General features: G+C 40.1%; 1 protein-coding gene across 1 annotated transcript in view; it reads right to left on the bottom strand.

Annotated features, from left to right (window-relative positions):
- EDNRB (endothelin receptor type B) overlaps window positions 1-13,974 on the bottom strand; it is an 88,698-nt gene extending 74,724 nt beyond the window's left edge. Inside the window, exons 1-2 of the mRNA XM_077297190.1 lie at window positions 13,725-13,974; window positions 12,427-12,958 (exon numbers count right to left, since the gene is read on the bottom strand). Of these exons, the coding sequence (XP_077153305.1) occupies window positions 12,427-12,885 (459 nt within the window). The 5' untranslated portion in view covers window positions 12,886-12,958; window positions 13,725-13,974. The remainder of the gene's footprint in view (window positions 1-12,426; window positions 12,959-13,724) is intronic.
- Between the last annotated feature and the right edge of the window lie 12,238 nt (window positions 13,975-26,212).

Here is a 26,212-nt window from a genome sequence, read left to right as displayed (position 1 = left end):
TGCTACTACTCTACCTCTCCACTCTGTAAATCTCTTCAGCAGCTCACAATTTCCCAACACATAAAGTTTAAACATCTAACACTGACCTACAAAGCTATCCATAATCTGCTTCTCCATATATCTCTGAACTATAGTGTGTCCGTAAAGTCATGGTGCACTTTTGACCATTCACTGGAAAGCAACAAAAACAATAGAAATGTGAAATCTGCCCCAAATAAAAGAAAAACTCTCCCAGTTTCATACCTATTCAGTGCAGTTTGATATGGGCTCCATTTGTTGCCCTACACACATCCAAACGATAGTGAAGCTCTTGCCACACACGGATAAGGACAAAGTGAATAACATGTGTGATGTGATTCTCTGTTTTAAGTGATTAATGTTGTTGATACGTTCAATGTACACATGTTTCTTCACATAACCCCAAAAGTAAAAGTCTAAGGGCGTCAGATCCAGGATCGTGGTGGCCATTGCTTGACAGAACTCCTGCTTAATCCACTGCCGGGGGAATGTTCTATCCAGAAACTCCTGAACAATCGTGGTGTAGTGTGAAGGAGCACCGTCCTGTTGAAAGATGACATCTTCTGGAAATTGTGGCACTGCATACAATTCCAACATGTCAAGATACGTGTTTGCCATCACAGACCGCTTTGTGAAAAAAAATGGGCTTATCACCGTATAATGCATCAGGCCACACTACACATTCACTTTAGGGGTGTTACGTTCGTGCTCAAAGTAGGCATGAGGAATTTCAGCAGCCCATATTCGGACGTTATGGCGATGAACATGTCCACAGATAAGGAAGGTCTGATGAAATTACACACTTAATAAGCAACCAACATATGTGAAAGAAATCGATGTCCAATATAGTGCACAAAAAGTTATGCAGATGACTACTTGTGGAGTGAATGGCAGACCATTCGGCAAGAATCAAATTGCAACAAAGAGGAAAAACCAAGCAAAAGGTTCAATGTATATCAATATAAAAGACAACAATAAATGTAAATAGTACAAAAGAATATCATTTATTGATTAAAACAATACAAGGAAGCAAAAAGTAATGCCATGATAATGACAACACACAGTGTGTCTGCCATGCACACAATGGACCAGAGACACACCCTATGTAAGACTGACAAACATGTGTAGTAGATATATAAGCTAATCAATAAGAGATTGTGCTGAGTAATATAATCTACAAAGCTTGAAGTAAAAAACACAAAATATAAGACACAAATGTGTATACAGTATGTCAGTACAAAAATGTATATATATGATAAGGTGAAAACATAGCACGAACCTCACAATATAAACAGGTAAGCTACACTAATAAAACACAGCAAGTGGCAGTAAAGTGCATGTGCATATAGTTAAACAAGATAGGCGCAATGCCGCTAGGGATAGTATCTAAATGATAGCTTAGAACAGTGCCAAATGAAATGAAAAGATATGAGTAACAATATTCAAAAATACACCCAAATGCCTCACTGATGTGTAAAATAATCACCGTAGTGGTAATACAGTGCCTGGGCACAAATAAGCCACAAAAAATGTTTTAGTAAAGCTGAATAGCAGCGTAGGAGGTAATCACCTGTGTGGTCATGTCGGTGCAGGCAGGAACGCACCCCGACGCGCGTTTCAGATTAAGTCCTTCATCAGGGAGATATGGAAGGTCGCCTCATCGCTAAACACAATCTTCTGCAAAAATCTTGCATCATTGTCGATCTCATGAAGCATATCTGTAGCAAACATGCATCGTTTGGGTCAATCCGCCCGTTTGATAGCATGCAACAGCTGCAATTTGTACCCCGTAAAACAGAGATGTTTCTTTAACACCTTATGAACTGTAGTCTTGCTTAGGTGTAATTGTCGAGCATACGCATGCACAGATTTTGAACAGGTCTGATAAGGGCGCAAAAATGTAAACTATAAATAGATCCTGTGACTGGTCAAAAGTGCTCCATGACTTTACGGACACACTGTAATTGATATCTTACCACATGTAATCACATAATCTCCTCTCTTCCACTCTTGTACATTACTCATCCAATCGCCTTCACGATATCTTACGAGCATCCCCCATCCTCTGGAAATCTGTTCCCCAACAAGTCCGATTGTCTTCAACATACCGACCCTTCAGACAGAACTTGAAAACCCATCTCTTCAAGAAAGCTTATATCCTGCAATGACTTTGCTGTCAAATCACCACCACCACCACCAAAGCTGCTGAAAACCCCTAACCTATTGTCGCCTTAACAATTCTCCTGTAGACTGTAATCCTGTGAGGGTAGGCTGTCTGTCATTGCTATTTTGTTAATTAGAATTTATATTTGTATTTTTTGTGCAAACCCTTTGAATCAATGGTGCTCCAATAAATAATAATAATCAAACTTAATAATGATATGATTGGGCTTTATTCAACAGCAAGACCAAATATGAGAGCGGTTTGATTGGTGAGACAGAAGAATTGCAGGTAAGTCTTTTTGTAATTAATATTCATTAGGCTTTACATTAGCCACTAAAAGGAAAAAAAAAAAACGGTCACACAAAAGCTTCTAATAAGTAATAAAGTGAAGAAACAATATTATAAATATTATGAAAGTGCAATAAATATTATGCTTTAAACAAGTGCAGGAGTAAAAAGCTGGTCTGTCGAATAAAAGGATAAACTTGGAACCATAGTTTCTTGATCTTTATCAAGCAACCAAAAAATACTGATCTTATTACATGCATTGAAGTTTACCAATTATCTTTTGTTAAGAACTTTGGAAAATGAATGCATCTTTGCGGACCACTGGTCATGGGTTATTAAATGAAATGTATTTTGCTTGCATTTAAATGAATAGGGGATGATGTGAACCAGACCACAAATTCTATTTAAATTGAATTAAGCATGAAATTGGCATAGAATTGATGTGTAATGAATAGTACGGTTTAGCATGACTGAAGTTTAATGTGCCAGAACAATAACATGTATTTATGTTTAGCACATAAACTTAAGTTTTTCTACATAGATGTTTTAATATATTTGTCATGGTGTGCCAAAAATGTAGCATATTGCTGCAGTTGTTTTTCTTGGTAGAAAGGGTATGATGACTAATATTACTTGCCAATATTATTATAGTCAAGTTTTTATCAATGGAATGATAAAATAATTTTATAGCATAAAAAATAAACATTAAACATCCCCTCTCTGATGTCCCTGCCAGATTTGCAATGAAGACATCCTGCATGATGACTGCAGTATCTTAAGTTACAAGTAGTGTTGAGCGATACCGTCCGATACTTGAAAGTATCGGTATCGGAAAGTATCGGCTGATACCGGCAAAGTATCGGATCTAATCCGATACCGATACCCGATACCAATACAAGTCAAAGGGACACCAAGTATCGGACGGTATCCTGTATGGTTCCCAGGGTCTGAAGGAGAGGAAACTCTCCTTCAGGCCCTGGGATCCATATCAATGTGTGAAAGAAAGAATTAAAATAAAAAATAGGGATATACTCACCCTCCGACGCAGCCTGGACTTTACCGCCGTAACCGGGAGCCGTTGTACCTAAGAATGCGCGCTTGAAGGGCCTTAGATGAGGTCACTGCGCTCTGATTGGTCCGTAGCGGTCGCGTGACCGCTACGCGACCAATCACAAAGCAGTGATGTCACCTAAGGTCTTTCAAGCGCTTGAAATACCTTAGAAGACGTCACTGCTTTGTGATTGGTCGCGTAGCGGTCACGCGACCGCTACGCGACCAATCAGAAGCTGCGGACGTCTTCTAAGGTATTTCAAGCGCTTGAAAGACCTTAGGTGACGTCACTGCTTTGTGATTGGTCACGTAGCGGTCACGCAACCGCTACGGACCAATCAGAGCGCAGTGACCTCATCTAAGGCCCTTCAAGCGCGCATTCTTAGGTACAACGGCTCCCGGTTACGGCGGTAAAGTCCAGGAGCCGCCGGAGAGGTGAGTATATCCCTATTTTTTATTTTAATTCTTTATTTTACACATTGATATTAATCCCGATACCGATTCCCGATACCACAAAAGTATCGGATCTCGGTATCGGAATTCCGATACCCGCAAGTATCGGCCGATACCCGATACTTGCGGTATCGGAATGCTCAACACTAGTTACAAGCCATGCAAGCAGCTTGAGACCAATTTACATTTTTTTCTACATAGTGCAATGGTTTTAATATAAAGAAACACATTTGCTACTTTTATTAATTTTTCAGTCTGGTTCATTCTAATACTTATTTTTACATTTGTTTACATAAAAATGGAAAAGTTGCCCTTCTATGGAAAGCAAATAAACTTAAAATGTGTCAACTTGCATCATTTTGCATCAGGTCTGTCAGGAATCATTTGTTGCAAGATCCCAGCATGTGAAATGAGAGAAACTTTAATAAAAACCCACATTGCATGTAACACTGATTTTACAAATTTGCTTCAGTTGTGCACAAATCAGTCAAAATGACAAATGTGCAACAAAAGCTGTTATGACAATAGGTAAACCCCGTTGTCTGACACTTGAAGAAATAATTAGTATCAGGGAGAGAATGATTGGTTCTCAGAAAGTTATAGTCAGTTAAGAATTACTTGCATTGTATGCAGGGCACAAAGGTTGTCGTAGCACATATGAACACAATTTACAAGACATGGGGCCAAGGTGATGAAACATTGCAAAATATTCAGAAACGCAGATATGAGACCACGTAGTGTAGATGGTAAGTGACAATGAGTAATGTCAAAAGTAATTGCATCCTACTTACTACAATGTAAAGGAAAGTGGCAAAAGAAAGAAGAGCAGCAGGTGCTCCAGAGCCTCAGACAAAAAGACACATAAAGGGAAAAAGGAAATAGTTTACATTGAACTTTGGATGATAAAGGGAACATTGAGGACATAAAGGTAATGCAGGGCATTATGAAGGCCAGGCAAGGGTAGAGAGGAGAATAAGACCATTCTCAGATGAACAGGTAGACACTGGCATAGAATCTATGGTCTTATATATATCAGGCGGTGTACTGTAGATGGAGATAAGCAACAGCGGACATAAGAATCACACAGATTACAGAGTAATACTTAAAGATGAAGAAAAACATAAGAACACAGATCATCTAGTAATCTCCAAGGAAAGCTTTCCACCATATTACCATACTGTTCAAGTTATTATTTCATACAGCTGGTGAAATAAGTATTGTATACGTCACCAATTTCCTAAGTAAATATATTTCTAAAGGTGCTATTGACATGAAATTATTACCAGATGTCAGTAACAACCCATCCAATCCACAAAGGCAAAGAAATTAAACCATAGATGTCCATAAATTAAGCTATGTGTAATAATGAGAAATGACACAAGAAAAAAGTATTGAACACATGAAGAAAGAGAGATGCAAAAAGCCATAGAAAGTCATCACACCAGCTGAAATATCCTATCCTAGTAATTAGAAAGCAATCCTGCAACTTAGTGAAAAATAATATCAGCTGATTCAACTATGAAAAGGTGTCTCATTACCAAGATGTCACAGAGGAAACATGTCATGATGGGTATATCCATTAAGCTGTCTCAAGACCTTTGCAATCTTATTGTTGCAAAGAATAATAATGGCATTGGTTATAAAATACTTTCTTTCCAGTCAGTACTGTTGGGGCCATAATACGGAAGTGGAAATAACATATTTTCACCATAAATCAGCAATGACCAGTTGCCCACCCAAGATTTCTTATAGGGAAGTGAAAAGAATTATCAGAACAGTTGTCCAAGAGCCAAGAACCACCTATGAAGACCAACAAAAAGACCTGGAATCAGCAAGTACAATTGTTTCAAAGAAAACTATATGTAATGAGCTCAACCTCCATGGGCTGTTTGCATGCTCACCACGCAAGACTGAATTGCTCATCAAAAAGCATGTTCAATTGCTTTTAAAGTATGTTCAACAACATTTAGACAAGCCTTTGAAATACTGGAAGAATATAGTCTGGGCAGATTAGACCAAAATTGAACTCTTTGTGTGCCATAATATACACCATGTATGGAGTTAAATAGGCATGGCTTATCACCCTCAAAACACCATACCAACACTAAAGTAATGGTGTGGATGTTTTTCAGCATACGACATTGGCAAAGTTCCATTTAAGGATTATGGAGGCCACTGGGCTCTTGGTAACCTTGAGTACTGCAGAAATTCTGTTGTAACCTTGGCCAGATCTGTGCCTTACTACAATTCTGTCTCTGAGCTCCTTGGTCAGTTCCTTTGACCTCATGATTCTCATTTGGTCTGACATGCACTGTGAGCTGTGAGGTCTTATATAGACAGGTGTGTGCCTCTCCAAATCAAGTCCTATCAGTTTAATTAAACACAGCTGGCCTTCAATGAAGGAGTAGAACTATCTCAAGGAGGATCACAAGGAAATGGACAGCATGTGACTTAAGTATAAGTGTCTGAGCAAAGGGTCTGAATACTTATGACCATGTGATATTTCAGTTTTTCTTTTTTAATTCATTTGCAGAAATTACTAAATTTCTGTTTTTTCAATGCACTTTTTTGAATTGACCAAATGGCTGCAATAAAACAAAGAGTGAAAAATTTAAAGGGGTATGAATACTTTCTGTACCCACTGTACATATATATGCATCAATCTGGTAATCTATTTCATATCAAGATTTTTATTTATTTGTCTTATTCATATTTAGTCATATTTAGTTATTTTATATTAATTTATTTATCTGAAATGAAACAAAAAATGACAATGCCCACTAAATCTTTTGCTTGCTTTTCTGAACATTCAGTTTTTATATATTGGTTTTTATTTGTTCAATATAATTGCTTAAATTTACGACTACTTTGACACACATATGATTGATTTTTACAATATCTACAGTAGGTTAAGCAATTGCAATGTGTGCTTTGCTATTTTTGGCAAGCTTTGGCCTTGTTATGCACCCCTCTGTCCAACTAGTAATGACACCACTACGATTCTTATAGTATACTTTATAGATAACCATTCATAGAACACGATATAAGCATAAGCGTGGCCAAAATAATGGTGTCTTTTTTTTAGGTTATATAAGAAGTATGATTTAAATCCATTTTAATAAAACAGTAAATCAAAAAATCACTAATGAATCATCATCTCATGTTACAAAAACCCTCACTAAATTTCTCAGATTCAATTTTTCTTCCTTTAAATCCCATTTATGACAACAATGATTACCTCCAGAAAGACATTGTAAGAACAGTCTATAAACAGACTATAAAAAATACTACATTACATTAGCCATTATATCTATTTTTACTAATTATTTATTTCTAACTAGATACTTTTGCAAAAAAGTACTAGGACATACACTAACAATCTGCTTGTAAAAAATAAGGTATACAAATATTGAAGTTCTTAGTGAAACACACGACGGATTACGACACTATTTACATGAGCGCTTCATGCATAGCTAATGCTCGTTATGCTCTTATGTAATGTTTGGTCCATGTTAGCATTGTACAGAACTTGTCTAGCATTACAAATTGCTTCCTCTATGATTTAACCTCAGTGTCAGGCTTGGGATATTTACAGTACTTGCCGCCCTTCCCCTTCTGTTTATGTTATTGCACATTGCTCAACATTTCTTCAAAAGTTTGTAATTGCTTTGCTTAATAAATGGCTGGCTTAAGGGAGTTTACACCCAACATAACAAGCAGAAAGGCTTCAAAGACTATTTGTCAGTAAATCTATGCATTAATTACATAAGGAAATAATAGCAGTTTTATAGCATCACAGCATACAGGAAAGACTGACCCAACAGGGGGAGAGTAGGGGTGTTAGTAGAGTATAGAATATGATCCAGGGGTACGAAGAGGGTCAACAAGACCCTCTACCCTGAGCAGACAGGGTACTTAGATTCAGGGCTGGTGCAAGAACTCCATATTATCACATTTCTTTGACTTTCTAGGTAAATATCTGCTAAAATAAAAGCAATACACACAATACAATAGTTACATGAGTCTGCTGCTTTATTATACACAGAACCGATAAAAGACCAAACAAATCCAGATAATAAAGTTAATAAATCTTTATTAAATTTATATTAAAAAGCCAATAAAGCAGAGTGATGCCTGGGTACTCTGTGCATTTACCGTCTCATTCAGGTATGGTGCCTTTACTTGGTTATGGAGTTCTTATAATCATGCCATAGAACTATCAGGCTGCAATCTACTTCACATACCGTCTAATAAAGCATATATGCTCTGTATTATTTTCATATGCTTCATGGGCACTAGCACTTTCATTTCTGAACATATATGCTCCACCACCTACCTCATATGCTTTTGCTTGCACGTGCATATGTTTTTACCATACTTTAGTTGTTTAGCTGTCAAGCATCTGGATCTTATATGTAATCACTGTATTTTATTATCTGTTATAGATCTGGACATGTTGGCTTTACATTTGTGCAATTGCTTTTGATATTGATTTGTATTCCTTTTTATTATTTGTATGTGCACTTTTTATAGTGCCTTAGGCTGCTATCCTCTACAGTGGGTACGGAAAGTATTCATACCACTTAAATTTTTTCACTCTTTGTTTCATTGCAGCCATTTGGTAAATTGAAAAAAGTTAATTTTTTCACATTAATGTACACTCTGCACCCCATCTTGACTGAAAAAAAACAGAAATGTAGAAATTTTTGCATATTTATTAAAAAAGAAAAACTGAAATATCACATGGTCATAAGTATTCAGACCCTTTGCTCAGACACTTAATGTGTTTAATTAAACTGATAGGACTTGATTTGGAAAGGCACACACCTGTCTGTATAAGACCTCACAGCTCACAGTGCATGTCAGATCAAATGAGAATCATGAGGTCAAAGGAACTGGCCAAGGAGCTCAGAGACAGAATTGTGGCAAGGCACAGATATGGCCAAGGTTACAAAAGAATTTCTGCAGTACTCAAAGAGCACAGTGGCCTCCATAATCCTTAAATGGAAGAAGTGTGGGACCTCCAGAAGTCTTCCCAGACCTGGCCGTCCAGCCAAACTGAGAAGAGCCTTGGTGAGAGAGGTAAAGAAGAACCCCAAGATCTGTGGCTGAGCTCCAGAGATGCGGTAAGGAGATGGGAGAAGGTTCCACAAAGTCAACTATCACTGCAGCCCTCCACCAGTCAGACCTTTATGGCAGAGTGCCCCAATGGAAGCCTCTCCTCAGTGCAAGACATATGAATGCCCGCATAGAGTCTGCTAAAAATCACATGAAGGACTCAGAGACTATGAGAAATAAGATTCTCTGGTCTGATGAGACGAAGATAGATGTTTTTTGGTGATAATTCTAAGCGGTATGTGTGGAGAAAACAATGCACTGCTCATCACCTGCCCAATACAATCCCAACAATGAAACATGGTGGTGGCAGCATCATGCTATGGGGGTGTTTTTAAACTGCAGGGACAGGACGACTGGCTGCCATTGAAGGAAATATGAATGCGGCCAAGGACAGAGATATCCTGGATGAAAACCTCTTCCAGAGTGCTCTGGACCTCAGACTTGGCCAAAGGTTCATCTTCCAACAAGAAAATAACCCTAAGCACATAGCTAAAATAACAAAGGAGGGGCTTCAGAACAACTCTGTGACCATTCTTGACTGGCCCAGCCAGAGCCTTGCCCTAAATCCAATTGAGCATCTATGGAGAGACCTGAAAATGGCTGTCCACGAATGTTTCCATCCAACCTGACGGAACTGGAGAGGATCTGCAAGGAAGAATGGCAGAGAATCCCCAAATCCGAGTGTGAAAAACCGTTCCCAAGAAGACTCGTGACTGTACTAGCTCAAAAGGGTGCTTCTACCCAACACTGAGCAAAAGGGTCTGAATACTTATGACCATGTGATATTTCAGTTTTTCTTTTTCAATAATTTTGCAAAGAATTTCAGTCAAGATTGGGTGCAGAGTGTAATTTAATGAGAAAAAAATGAGCTTTTTTGAATTTACCAAATGGCTGCAATGAAAAAAAATTAAAGGGGTCTGAATGCTTTCTGTACCCACTGTATGTTGATTTATTTGCCCACTTGATGGTCTTATTACATTATAGGGATAATTATGTGTAATTCATTTTGTAGGTTCTCCATATTCTACATTAGATCACTATCCAAAAGATATGCATTTATGATGACTGTTCTTGCCCAGGCATCTCTTTGCATTTATTTCCAATTTTTAGCTTTATTGGCTATTTAATATAAATTGAATAAAGATTTATTAATTTTGTTATCTGGGTTTGTTTTCTTTCCTCTTTCGTTTATTATTTTTTGCTTTATTATATACTCTATAGTATTTTGCCTTGTATGAATAGTCAAAAATACACTCAGTATTTGTTATAATAGTTACAGTGGGGCAAAAAAGTATTTAGTCAGTCAGCAATAGTGCAAGTTCCACCACTTAAAAAGATGAGAGGCGTCTGTAATTTACATCATAGGTAGACCTCAACTATGGGAGACAAACTGAGACAAAAAAATCCAGAAAATCACATTGTCTGTTTTTTTAGCATTTTATTTGCATATTATGGTGGAAAATAAGTATTTGGTCAGAAACAAACAATCAAGATTTCTGGCTCTCCCAGACCTGTAACTTCTTCTTTAAGAGTCTCCTCTTTCCTCCACTCATTACCTGTAGTAATGGCACCTGTTTAAACTTGTTATCAGTATAAAAAGACACCTGTGCACACCCTCAAACAGTCTGACTCCAAACTCCACTATGGTGAAGACCAAAGAGCTGTCAAAGGACACCAGAATCAAAATTGTAGCCCTGCACCAGGCTGGGAAGACTGAATCTGCAATAGCCAACCAGCTTGGAGTGAAGAAATCAACAGTGGGAGCAATAATTAGAAAATGGAAGACATTCAAGACCACTGATAATCTCCCTCGATCTGGGGCTCCACGCAAAATCCCACCCCGTGGGGTCAGAATGATCACAAGAACGGTGAGCAAAAATCCCAGAACCACGCGGGGGGACCTAGTGAATGAACTGCAGAGAGCTGTGACCAATGTAACAAGGCCTACCATAAGTAACACACTATGCCACCATGGACTCAGATCCTGCAGTGCCAGACGTGTCCCACTGCTTAAGCCAGTACATGTCCGGGCCCGTCTGAAGTTTGCTAGAGAGCATTTGGATGATCCAGAGGAGTTTTGGGAGAATGTCCTATGGTCTGATGAAACCAAACTGGAACTGTTTGGTAGAAACACAACTTGTCGTGTTTGGAGGAAAAAGAATACTGAGTTGCATCCATCAAACACCATACCTACTGTAAAGCATGGTGGTGGAAACATCATGCTTTGGGGCTGTTTCTCTGCAAAGGGGCCAGGACGACTGATCCAGGTACATGAAAGAATGAATGGGGCCATGTATCGTGAGATTTTGAGTGCAAACCTCCTTCCATCAGCAAGGGCATTGAAGATGAAACATGGCTGGGTCTTTCAACATGACAATGATCCAAAGCACACCGCCAGGGCAACGAAGGAGTGGCTTCGTAAGAAGCATTTCAAGGTCCTGGAGTGGCCTAGCCAGTCTCCAGATCTCAACCCTATAGAAAACCTTTGGAGGGAGTTGAAAGTCCGTGTTGCCAAGCGAAAAGCCAAAAACATCACTGCTCTAGAGGAGATCTGCATGGAGGAATGGGCCAACATACCAACAACAGTGTGTGGCAACCTTGTGAAGACTTACAGAAAAGGTTTGACCTCTGTCATTGCCAACAAAGGATATATTACAAAGTATTGAGATGAAATTTTGTTTCTGACCAAATACTTATTTTCCACCATAATATGCAAATAAAATGCTAAAAAAACAGACAATGTGATTTTCTGGATTTTTTTGTCTCAGTTTGTCTCCCATAGTTGAGGTCTACCTATGATGTAAATTACAGACACCTCTCATCTTTTTAAGTGGTGGAACTTGCACTATTGCTGACTGACTAAATACTTTTTTGCCCCACTGTATGATAGATCTCATCCAATAAAAATTTACTGAAAACTTGCAATTCAATGACTTCTTTTGGATCCACCCATTGTTTCTAATTGAGATATATACAGATAAGAAACAATTATGAAAACAGCAGCTCAGATTCTACCATTGGTAACAATCAAAGCTGGCTTCAAATGTTGCTTCAAACGGGATTTGTGCTGCTAGTTGGGCTTTTCGCTCACAGATCATTGACCAGATTGGATACAATCATATCCACCTCGTATGTGAGAGCAGAAATAGATTTGTACCTACAGTATTTTCAGCCTCTTTATATATAAAAAATAAGTTTCCATTCAATGTCAGCAAAGATTCTGAACATTTTTCTGATTTATTCACATAAAAATGGAAGAATACAATGTAAAATAAAAATTCAAGTCGTAATTTGAACAATTTAATGAAATGGTGCCAAAGTAACCTTGTCCTTACCTTATATGTGTTGATTGGTATATCAATCATGATATGAAGCAGATCTCCTAGGGCTAGGCTGGCAATTAGCAAGTTGGTGTTATTTCTCATGCTCTTGTTTTTATAGATTATCCTCAACAGGGTTGAGTTTCCAATAATCCCGACTATAAATATCAGGCATGACACCACTGTGGTAATGTATTTGAAAGTGTCCTGAATTTCCAGGTTTTGTCCACACACTGGATACGTCTTACTCTTTCTGGAGTGATAACTTTTATTCTCTGTCATATTGGGGTTTGATAGATGAGGAGCATCTGAGGTCTTGATTTCATTTGACTCTATTGTTGTGTACACACTTTGTAGCAATGGTAGCTCTTCATCAGGTAAAGTTTGAAGGGAAGGAATTTGCTCTTCACCAAAGACTACTACTGTAGAGAACAACACTACGGCCAGTCTTACATAGTGCCACAAAATCTCCATTGTGTGTATGGATTGCCAAATTTTGTGTTACAACACCACTAAATCAAACAATCAACATATATCCACGTAAGACCTATACAAAAGGACAAAACATTACTACTTGTGCTTAGTTTAGCAAAATAAAAACTTCTTCTATATTGCAAATATCTACCAAATGATTTGAAACATTCTTTTATCCTAAAAAATACAGGGTACATTTACAGAGCATGTATTATTATTTTTTTTATTCAATATACTGTATACTGCTAATATAGTTAAGCTAAGCTTGTCTTTTAGTTTTTTTGGGGATTGATTTTATTGTAAATCAATTGCAAAATTTAGCAGAGCTGAAGTCCTACATATATCCAAATATCTTAATTTCAGATAATGACATAATCAACTCAGCTGCAAATGTAAATAAAATAATATATATTGTTTATGTAACATTTTATTATATATATAAATATATATATATGTATATATAACATATATATATCTGTATATCTATATATACATATAAGATAGATACATGAATATAGATATTCTTTTTAAGCAGCATAAAGAATAGAATAAGTTGATACCTTTTGAAATAATGATAATATTATTGTTATCTTATATATAAAATTATTTTTGTAATATATGTAAAAGTTATATATGTGTTATATATTATATATGTAAATGTTATATTATATATGTGTTATATATTATATACAGTATGTAAACATAATGAATGTATAAGTTGTATACAGTATGTAAAATTATGGGAAATATGTCTTATTTTCTAAAGAATGCCAAATGTTGCAAATAAGCCAGACATTAATAATTTAAAAGTGAGAAATTAGAATAAAATGGTGATTTACCTTATTATATCACAGTGTAGAGTGGAGATGTGGTGAGGTAATGAGTCTTCTGCTGCCAGTGAGATGCCCTGGGGACTTGCATCAGGCTAGGGATCTTCTGAGGTGTCTTGGTGGACATGGATGCATGAACATTTCAGACCTTTCTCCTGGTATGTTTGTGTGTCTGAAAACCACTAGTCAAATACTTGTACATCAGTCACTGACAGACCCCGCCTGCTCCCTCCTACAGCAACCTATCCCTCGACCACTCTTGTCCCTGTAGTCTGGACAGCATCATTGAGACAGACCTGAGATCAATCCCTGGCTGCATTCAGAGACATGTTTTGTTTGGGAACTAGAATAAGCGTGTTGTTAGGTCATAGGATAAATCACTTAGCGTGTATTTATGTTATAGGCTCTAAATAAAAAGGTTTATTTCTGCATCTCTTAAATGAAATGATTAATTATTAGCAGTTATGTCACTTTGCACGACCTAATCTTGAATCTGGCATCACCTAAATAAAATGATTCCTTGTTCGTGCTTATGTCTATGGCAGATCTAGTCCCGGCACTCTAATACGCAGGTTTCATGCACTGGATTATGGTTTGTACACATGCCACATATTTGCAGAAATTTCTATGCCTGTCCTAATATCCATAGACAGAAAAGATTATTATTTATTATTATGCTTTGCTTATATAGCACCCTCATATTTCAGACATCATCAGCACTTACTAACATATAGGCAGTGATTGTATTAGCTCACTCTTTGACAGATTGATGTTGATAGATTGCTGGCACCGTCCAGTATTTTATTTGTGGCAGTTACATTTTCTTTTATAACTTGTCACCAATCTAATATGGGTTTTGTGTTTCTATATTTAGTGTGAGTCCTGGTGATTTTGTCACATAACTCAGTTATATGGACTGACTTGTGAATGGAGCTCAATAAGACTATTGTAGTGCGGTGTCCTGTATGGACACAGGCTGGAATGTTAGTGAGGATATGAAGCAGAATTCATCCCCCAGGGCACAGATTGACATCTGTGTGTGTCTCTGTTAGCATCCACATAAGCTTTGGCAGCCTGCATTGCTATCCGTTTATATGGTTATCATTTTATTTACTTTATAAGAAGTAATATTATATATAAATCAGGCAGGGCTGCAATGTAATCCTTACACCCCATTTACATATCTGTGAACACATACCTGTTCCATTAATGTATTCTAATACTTTAACTGTAAAGCGCTGCGGAATATGTTGGCGCTATATAAAGATTATTAGTATTATTGTTATGGGTACATTCAGACATTGCAAATTTTTTGCTGATTGGTGGTGTACCTTAACGAAAATGGCAGCATGTCCAAGTTTGATCCAATTTGCAATCCAAATTCACACTAAGTAGGTCCATGATGTAATGGATAGCACATGATGCCATCCTTATAGCATCCATGTGCTGTCCAGTGAATTGCAGGGACATGTGATTGAGGTTTTATTTGGATTATGAGTTAAAGGATTTATGCAGTCATTTTATGCTGATGACCTATCTGTATCAATATAAGATCAATGGGAGTCCAACAACCAGCACCCCCACTGATCAGCTGTCATCACGTCTCACAATGGCTGGATTTTAGCTGTGTACGGAGCAGATCATCACAGCTCCATAGTCGTATAGTGGTCACTGTTGGGTACTATCCTGGATCTCCTCATACCTTTCCAACTGCACATTCCACGTCTCCCACTCCCACACTACCTCCTCATCACACCCTCTCTCTGTTGGAGGCCCCCAAGGCTCTGTTCTAGGACCCCTACTCTTCTCAATCTATACACTTGACCTGGGACAACTCATTAAGTCCCATGGATTCCGGTACCACCTTTATGCTGATGACACTCAGATCTACTTTTCTGGCCCAGACGTCACCTCTCTGCTGTACAGAATCCTGGAGTGTCTATCAGCCATATCCTCCTTCTTCTCCTCTCACTTCCTCAAACTCAATGTGGACAAATCTGAACTCATCATCTTTCCTCCATCTAATAGATCTTCCTTACCTGTCATGATTAACAACATCACGCTTTTCCCGGACCGGAAGTCCGTTGCCTCAGAGTAACCATTGACTCTGCCCTGTCCTTCAAACTGCACATCCAAGCTCTTTCCACCTCCTGTCGCCTCCAGCTCAAAAATATCTCCAGAATCCATCCTTTCCTCAACCGTCACTCTACTAAAATGCTTGTGCATGCCTTCATCATCTCTCCCTTGACTACTGTAACATCCTTTTATGTGGCCTCCCTGCTAACACCCTTGCACCTCTCCAGTCCACCCTTAACTCTGCTGCCCGACTAATTCATCTCTCTCCTCGCTACTCCTCCGTTTCCCCCTCTGCAAATATCTTCACTGACTCCCATTCCCTCAGCGTATCCAGTTCAAATTACTAATACTAACCTACAAAGCCATCCATAACCTGTCTCCTCCATATATCTCTGAGCTAATCTCCTGATATCTTCCTTCACGTAATCTCCGGTCCTCCCAAGACCTTCTCTCCTCCACACTTATTCGCTCCTCTCCCAACTGCCCCCAAGACTTCTCCCAAATATCCCCCATCCTCTGGAATTCTTTGCGCCAACACGTCCGACTATCAACCACATTCAGATCCTTCAGATGGAACCTGGAAACCCACCTTGCAGGAAAGCCTACAGCCTGCACTGACCCCGCTGCCTCCTCATCACTACCGAAGCTACCGCCTCACCAACTCCGGAGCTCCTGCAACCCTCAACCTATTGTCTCCTTCCACACCATCCTATAGAATGTAAGCCTGCAAGGGCAGGGTCCTCGCCCATATGTATCAGTCTGTAATTGTTAGTTTGCTTACTGTAAGTGATATCTGTAATTTGTATGTAACCCCTTCTCATGTACAGCACCATGGAATCAATGGTACTATATAAATAAATAATAATAATAATACTACAGGTCAACTCCAATACCTTTTAGTACAAGCTGACCTGCAGTACCCAGCAGTGCCCACTAATGTGCATACAGGGCTGCGTTGTTCTGCTCCATACACAGTTTACATCCAGCTATTCCCCACCATTCTTATATTATTATTATTGTTATTATATTCTTATATTGATAAGTAAACCTATTCTAAGGATTAGTCAACAATATTAAAGTATCAACCCCTTTAAAATAAAGCACTAGGCTTCCCTGGAGCCCTTTATAAAACTATAGATAACACATTGTGATTTCACAAGAGACTGCTCAGCTCTACTACTGTATATATTTTCCTAATTTTTCAGTAAGAATTTGTCCCAAAAAGGAAGATTCGAAAACTGAAATATTCATTACATTGTGTTAAACCTTTGGTCCTTGAATCTTTGAGCTGCACGAAAGACATAAAGAAACAGTTCTAAACAAACTGTAGCGGTATAAATGTAAAATATCCTTAATGTGCTGTTTTTCAGTGACTATGACTATCAAGACATCTGGTATGTGATGGCACAAATCAGCTAAAGTGTGGTGACTGACCTTGAACTGAATATAGACGTTACCAGGTAAGATAAAAGGTATAACCAAAAAAGTTAGTCTAGAGACATCTGGCCTGGAATATATTTGTGACAGTGTTCTCACTATATATGATGGACTTAGTCTCAGAGCCAATCTGATAGTTGTATACTCTATAACTACATAGGTCAGCCCTCTGAGTCATTGGCCGATTCACAACACTTTAAATAGGGAAATCAAAACTTACATTAGAGGTGTCATGGCCATTATAAAAAGGCCAGGAGATGAGTTACGAACCAACATATTTATATTTGACCCCAAAAGTGTTCAAGGCATATGAAGACCACCTGCCAGTGCATTGCACAGAATGGCATTAGTTCTGCAGATTATGGCACATTTATGTGTCTGGGTACCCTTTTCATGTTTTACAAACTTTGCTAAGTGTGAAAGTTTAATGAATATGGTGTTAATGTTTAACCTCTGACCTATTACCTCCTGATCTCTGGATCCTTCCTAGATCCACACTGATCAAATTACATCATGAAATTATGGTGCGCTGGTATCACTCTCATACAGTAGGTCCTATACAACATATTCATAGATATAGAGAGTCTTAAAATAATTTTATATTAGATTATTATATATTATACATATATAACAGATATGGAGAAAACAATGTTTGTAAAATATCTGTCACGGGGATACTAGGTAGACTAAGGCTGAGTACCCGGGCCCCTGCGATATCCCTCAGGCTAGGGAAACCCTGTCTGTCCCTTTCCCAGAAGTTACACTAAAGGTGTGCATGTCGGGGCCACCAGGCCTGACCCTGTCTCCTGTTTCAGCCCTAAGCTGAAACCACCACCCGCCACCCAGTGAAGAGACCACACACCAATCCCCACAGAAAGCACAGACAGGGAAAACTGAATAATGCACCACGCTGCAGTCACACAGGAATACACTATAATGTGCAGAGGGCAAAACAAATACAAATATAGGAAGGAGAAATATGACAAAGGATAATACACCACCAGATACAATATTTCTTCTTCTAGACCACCTCACCAGACCGAGATCACCAGGCACAAGACACAAGCTATAATCTGCGACGCCCAAAGTCCAGCACAACTATTCAAAGGCTGAGGGCATGACCCAGCCTAATTACCAGCTAGATTAACCCCGAGCAAGCTGGATAAAGTCTAGCCAATGCCACTGAGCGTGTAGTGGACATAAGTGGAATTACTGCTGTCTGTCGGACGCCCTAGTGTGAACAGCATCCGACATGACAATATCTTAAAGAAAAATATCTCTTTTCCCACTCAGACGAGAGATTCTACCACTTTTTATCCTGCAATGTCGGTTGGACTATAGTATAAAATCTAGCCAAAACGGAAGGGATACCCCAACTTGTAATGTAACTCATCCCACAATATGTGTACAGATTATAAACTTTAGGCCCTGTAGCCAGTTAGCTGTGTCACAGAAACATTGATGTGACATCACTGATGTCCATATTACTAACACCTTCTCCCCAAGATACAGTATTATGTCATAAGTGGGTAAGACTTAACACAGAATCCTGTACTAATATGGCATGGGGATGGTGTAGGTTCATAGCTGGTACATTGAAGCAAGGGCTGGATTGGTGCCATCAACAGTTGTGGTCATTTTGCACCTTGGATGCTGTGGTCAATAAATGATGGTTTCTTTTATCAAATTCGGCATGAACATAGCACATTCGTATGTGTGTTCGCTTTCATGAGCATTTTTACATAAAGTCCGCAAAAATCGATTACAGTTCGGTAAATCATTGCGATTCCACTAATGCGTTTGATATTACTTTGACTAGGATAGTGGTGCTGTATGATGAGGTGGGGGGTACGGGGGTGTGTGGGGAGTTTAGAGGAGCGTGTGGGGTGCACTTTTTTCCCCTTATCTTTATGTGTGTTGTTTCCGCCAACCAATCAGGGCACAGAAACCATCCACAACATCATGACACAAGGTCTTTTGTGTTTGGCTCACAAAGTTACATGTCCCTGGCCATATAAAAAGTGGATATCTTGCTCTGCTGGTGCCATTTACTCAGTGTCACAGTGCAGAGTGCTGGTGCTGAAAGTGAAATTGTCAGTTATATAGATAGGATCCTGTCCTGTGTGAAATCGATCATCCAGCATCGAAGTACATTGTGCAAAAATGGTGTGGCAGTCTCCGGAAGCCCCATTTGCTACTCCAAATCCTTTGTGCTAAAATTGTGTTTCAGTGGCAAAAAAGAAGACCAGATTTCTACTTAAAAATCGTTACAACTAATATTGGGTTGCAGCCTGGATGGCCAATTCCTCAAAATTACTATTTTACCAAATTACTTCAAATCATTTGTGCTAAATCTGTGTTTCCGTGGCAAATCAGAAGACCAGGTTTCCACATAAAAATTGTAAGGCCTAATATAGTGGTGCAGCCACAAAGCCCAAATACCTACTCAAAATCATTTGTGCAGAAACTGTGTTTCAGTGGCAAATCAGAAATCCAGATTTCCTGTTAAAAATTATTAGGACTAATATTGGGTTGCAGCCTGAAGGGCCAATTAGCTACTCCAAATAGTTTGTGCTAAAACTGTGTTTAGGAGACAAATCAGAAGGCCAGATTTCCACTGAAAAATCATTAGGCCTAATATAGTGGTGCAGCCACAAGGCCCACTTAGCTACTCCAAATCATTTGTGATAAAACTGTGTTTCAGTGACAAATTAGAGGGCCAGATTTCCACTTAAAAATCGTTAGGCATAATATAGTGGTGTAGCCATGAGGTCCAATTACCTACTCCAAATCATTTGTGATAAAACTGTGTTTCAGTGACAAATTAGAAGGCCAGATTTCCAATGAAAAATCATTAGGCCTAATATAGTGGTGCAGCCACAAGGCCCAATTAGCTACTCCAAATCATTTGTGATGAAGCTGTGTTTCAGTGGCAAATCAGAAGGCCAGATTTCCACTAAAAAAATTATTAGGACTAATATTGGGTTGCAGCCTGGATGGCCAATTCTTCCAAATTATTACTTTACCAAATTACCTACTCCAAATCGTTTATGCTAAAACTGTATTTCAGTGGCAAATCAGAAGACCAGATTTCCACTTAAAAATCGTTAGGCCTAACATAGTGGAGCAGCCATGAGGCCCAATTACCTACTCCAAGTCATTTGCGCTAAAACTGTGTTTCAGTGGCAAGTCAGAAGGCCAGATTTCCACTTAAAAAATTATTAGGACTAATATTGGGTTGCAGCCTGGATGGCCAATTCTTCCAAATTATTACTTTACCAAATTACCTACTCCAAATCATTTATGCTAAAACCGTGTTTCAGTGGAAAATCTTAAGGCCAGATTTCCACTTAAAAATCGTTAGGCCTAATATAGTGGTGCAGCCACAAGGCTCAATTAGCTACTCCAAATTACTTGTGCTAAAACTGTGTTTCAGTGGCAAAACAGAAGGCCAGATTTCCACTTAAAAATTGCTAGGCCTTATTTAGTGGTACAGCCACGAGGCTCAATTACCTAGTCAAAATCATTTGTGATAAAACTGTGTTTCAGAGACAAATCAGATGGCCAGAATCAAAAGGCCAGATTTCCACTTAAAAATCGTGTGGTATAACAGTGCTGTTCAAGCACACTCTCTAAGAAAATAAAAAGTGATTGTTCATTTAGTGACAGGTGACTGACAGCTGTTAGCCTAAGGTTGGGAAACAATGGGATTCAAGAGGGGAATGTTACTTACAACATAGGTGGGCGAATGCAAGGTTGTGGTGGAAAGGGGAATACGCTTGGCGCTCGACGTGTACATGGGTTAGATGTTTCTGTGAATGAAAGCTCAACTGAATAAACACCGTCTCGTCCTATCCAAAGACCACAGACAACATCTGTTACTGGCCGAGCTACTTGACTCCCCTTTTTGGCAGCCACACAGTGGTACAGATTGTAGATGAGGCTTAGGTCGGGGTCACACTTGTGTGTGCAATGCGAGAAACTTGCACGAGTCTCTCGCATCAATACCCCCCACAGCTGCCGGCACTCAGTACCGCAGCTTTCAGCTGCATGTTTTTAGTGGATGGCGAGCGCTGCATCAAGTGGCCACTCCTCCTCTTCCTCCACCTTAACATCACACACAGTGCAATCCTTAGAGGTGGCACCCCAATCACCCTTGTTTCCCCATGCATCAAAAATGTCTAAATACCCAACTGACTGTGGGGAACATCAGATGGCCATTCTGTTCACACATTCTATTCCATGGGCATCAGAGGTCTGCTCCGAAGAATCACCGAATCCAGAGGAGGAAAGCATCTGTACTGATGCCCAAAATTTTTGATGTTGTATTCGGGGCCGGACGAAGTAGGATCCGAGAAGAATCCAGACCCTTGTCACCAGACATTAACCACCAAGGGAGGAGGTGATCCTGATGATACTCAGATACCAGATGTGCACGTGGACTGTACTATGGTGTCAGGGCAGGAAAAGGAGGAGGGTGACTCTCAGGGTGAGGAGTTTGAGAAGAGAGAGGATGATGATAAGGTTGTAGATCCAACTTGGTGTGAGCGCAAAGGTTCACAGCTGACTAGTTTAGCAGAGGAGGTGGAGGAGAAGGAAGACGAGTAGGTTATGCTTCGGCTTCCCACACAGACACAAAGTGATGCAACCACGACAAGCACTGAATCTTCAGGACCAATTCTGGCTGTGGCCAGTACCTGTCACAAGTGTGCAGTTCACAGGGGTGGCAAAGGTTGCCTAGCCTGGGTGTTTTTGAGACCGCAAAGGATGATCCAACACGTTATGTGTCAATTTTGCCAAAAAAACACAGTAGAGGCAAAAATTGCAATAATTTGACAACTACATGCATGAACCGGCACATGTGCGATCAACATGCCTCTTAGTATAGGAATCTCATTGCGCTAAAATATGGACTAGTAGGCCTCGCCAACCACCAGCCATCCCATCAGCCCCATCTGCTGCATCTTCCTTCTCCATCACTATTCCAAGTCTTCTCACACAGGTCTCTGGCCGCAGAAATGAAAATTGTTTACCCACCACGGTCAGGGTGAGTGAGAGCTGGCCAGCTGTTGTTGAAGCAGGCATGACTGCTGCTTTTGTGTCACTGAGCACAACACATCTTTCTCAATCCACCATAACATCTCCGCCTGCACCTCCCTGACAGTCCAGCAGTTTGTCCTGTTCTCCATACTCTGCCCTGTCTCAGCACAACAGCCAGTCTTCAGTCCCGCAGTTGTGGTCACATAAAAGAATGTTTCCTCCAACACATGGCAAAGCTAAGAGCTTGAACTCCATCATCTCCAATATGTTGGCCACTGAAACGCAGCTTTTCTGCCTGGTGGATGCAGACGATGGCCATGGCAATCCCCGAGTACCAATTGCTCAGTCACCATTACTTCGCTAAGAAAGCTGTGCCTGCCCCACACCAGCACCCATTCCCTGAACAAATCTATGACTGCTAGGGTGCATTTCACCACTGACACCTGGAGGAGCAAACATGGGCAGGGGCATTACATCTCGCTGACTGGGCACTGGGTGACTATGCTAACTGTTGGGTCAGGTGATCAAGGGGCTGATCCACAAGTCTTGGAGTCCCCAAGGCTTGCAGGTAAAACCTCTGTATCTAACAGTTCCTTCAATGCTTCTGCCTCCTCTGCCTCCTCTAGGGCCTCCATCTGTGTCCTCAACCTCTCCCTTAATCAGACATGCGTTCCAACAGTGCAGATAGAATCTCCCTCACATCCATACTGCGCAGCCATGGCTCACCACAATCAGGCAGTATTTAAAATAAAATGCCTTGAAGATCACAGTCACACAGCTCAAGAGCTGTGGGCAGGTACCCAGACTGAGTTAGAGCAATGGGTGTGTCCACTAAACCTGGATACAGAGAAGTCACACTTGCAGAGTGGTCACAGGTGAAGGACGTCTGCACTCTTCTGCACAGTTTTGAAATGGCTATTAAGATGGGTAATGCTGGAAATAAAGTCATCAGCATCACTATTCCCATCATCTGCATGCTGGAACACACTTTGAATTGTCTGCGTGAGGAGGTGATGGTCCCAGAGGAAGAGTTAGGAGCAGAGGAGGATGTGGAAGGGATAACAATATCTCAAATTTCTGGACTGTTGTTGCACAGGCTGGTGCCATGTGAGGGTGGCTTACAGCGTTCAAGGGGGGCTCATGGTACCAGACAAACTACTAGTGAAGATGCAATAGTCGAGAAACAAATAAAGGAGGAAGAGGTGATGAATGCGCAACAGTCAAGAGATGAAGAGGATAATGATCTGCTCTCTTTTGTCTGTGGTTGACAGGAGGGGATGTAGGAAGCAGCCTTGAATGTTGCCCCGCCACCAGCACAGCATGGACTTGGATCTCATGGAAGCACCTGACACATGAGCGCCTTCCTATTGCACTATCTTCCACACAATGACCATATTCTTAGGATTAGAAATAGTGCTTACTACTGTGTTGCAACTCTGTTAGATCCACGGTACAAGCGTAAATTTAGCTAGATGCTTCTCTCCTTGGAAAGGGATACGCACATGCTGGAGTATCGAAATATGCTTGTAGACAATCTTAAGAGTGGTTTTCCCCAAGACAGCAGTGAGGCACATAGTGTGCATCCCAGTTCTAGTCGTCCAACCATGATGCCGTCACGGTTTCACCCCTAAGTGTGTCTTGGTTGCAGTTACGGCTGTCCAATTTGGTGCAGGGGCATGCTGAAGCTGTCAGTAATTTGATTGACAGGTCAGCCATCCTATGTGGTGCAGGGGTGTGCTGAGCTGTTAGTTTGCTGATTGACAGCTCGACTATCCAATGTGAGACTAAGAGGCATCAGCTGTCCCCAAGTGTTTATTGTCCCAGGTGATTGCTGTGCTACTTAACTGGGTTGTTTCTCCCAGACCTCTGCCAGACGTACTTTCAGCTAGTGAGGTTTGTGCTTCCTGTGCCTTGAGTTCCGTATGCTTGATATTTTGTTGCTTGACCTTGGACTTGATTGTTACCCTCCGTCTGTTTAGCCCCTTCTGCTCTGATCCATTGTCTTTCTAGTATTCTGACCTTGGAACGTTACCTGACCACGCTTTTGTCTCTTCCTTCTGTTTATGATGTATCCTCCTGGCTTCTGACCTTGTGCTCCTTGACTATTCTGACTCATGGCTTGGCTGTGAGAAATGACTAGCATCACAGATGCCACTTTAGAGGGGTGTGACAATTATTTTTTTGAAATATGGAGACTCAAAGTTGGGTTTCCATCTGGTGAGTTTTTCTGCAGTAGAAGGTGGGTGTGTCAGAGGCCTATTATACTTCTCCTACTCTGTGGAAATTGATGCCACTTTAGTGCTGTGTGATAATTATTTTTTTAAATGTGAAGATTCCAAGTTAGGTCTTCAACAGTTGGGTTGCCTATAGTAGGTGTGTCAGAGGCCTATTATACTGTTTCTACAATGTGCAAATTGATGCCACTTTAGTGGTGTGTGACAATTATTTTTCTAAATGTGGAGACTCCAAGTTGGGTCTCCATTTGATGGGACGTCTGTAGTAGAAGGTGTGTCAGAGGCCTATTATACTGTTTCTACTGTGTGCAAATTGATGCCACTTTAGTGCTGCGTGACAACTATTTTTTTAAATGTCTTCATCAGTTGGGTTGCCTGTGTAAGTAGGGCTCCCAGACAGGCAGGTCTGCACTCACTTTCATTCAACTACCCATGTAAAAGGCAACTCGCTAAATAATGCATAATCAAGGAGAAAATCGAGTCCAAATATGCCAATAAAATCTCACCAAAAATGTACTGTTGCAATAAATATAATTAACATACAAAAACAAATTAAATCCAAAGAAATATACAGTTCTTACAATATATGGGTTTTAAATCACTGAGTGATTGAATCCACAGGTGTAAAGAATGGGGCCGAAGAATGACAGGATCGGTACATACAAAGTGTGCAGTCAGAGGAAAAGAGCAGGGCATGTAATCTATTGCAATGAACTAAAGTACATCACATATGTGTGACTAAGTATACCTTAGCAAACCAATGTGGCAATCCCTATGTCTCACTGCTGCATCCAGCATCCATGCATAATGTTATTTAGTAACAAACAAAAGGGTTAATTACCCATTGTGATGATGTGTCATGCCTTTACCTCGGCCACATACCCCGACACGCGTTTCTTGTTCAAATTGTTGCTTCCTCAGGGGGCGTGGCCAAGGTAAGGTATCAGTCTGATATAAATATAGATCCGTTCCGGTCATGTGACCGAACAATAGCCTATAGAAGGCCGCATGTTGACGCATGCGCATACATCAGCGTCCCACCGTCGCCTCTGCTCCGTCCTCGGTGAATGCCCTCAGTCCAATCACGTGAGGAGGCCGGCACTAAGCCCCTCACCAAGCTGATATGAACGACATCGGAGGAAGAGAAAAAGAGAAGCACGGGACACAAGTGCATACGCCCACTGTATGTAAGGTGAAGGAAAAAAGTGATTATGATGTGATTATTATACAATCCAACCAGAACAATATTTTTAAATGTACCCATTGTAACAATAAAATAAATAGTGGTATTCAGCAGCATTGCTATATGGTGAAAGTGCATAAGTGCATATAGAAAGTGCAAATGTGCATACTACCTATGTTACTTTCGCTAAATTTTTGTACCAATAGAACTGTATGAAACTGATGTTTGTGCCATCTGAGTTTGGCTGGAAAAAAATGTTGCATTAGGTATCAGGACTCCCAGACAAAAAGGCTTACACTGCTCCCCTAGCCACCACGTATTAATTGAAACTTCAATTCAAAGCTCTAAATGCTGGCCCAGACCGTGATACCTCATTCATGGCACATGACTGACTTCTGCTGTGCATTTATCAAATATCTTCTGTAGGTTAATTGATGCCACGTTTCCTGTTGTCTGCCCCTAATTTGGGGAAATATTTGTACTCCAAGTTGGGTCTCCTTCATGTGTGGCACCTGTTGCAGTATGGC

The sequence above is a fragment of the Ranitomeya variabilis genome, chromosome 3 (genome assembly GCF_051348905.1).
Source record: "Ranitomeya variabilis isolate aRanVar5 chromosome 3, aRanVar5.hap1, whole genome shotgun sequence".
NCBI lineage: Eukaryota > Metazoa > Chordata > Amphibia > Anura > Dendrobatidae > Ranitomeya > Ranitomeya variabilis.
Note: the sequence above shows the minus strand (reverse complement) of the source record. Positions and strands in the feature narration are given on the sequence as shown.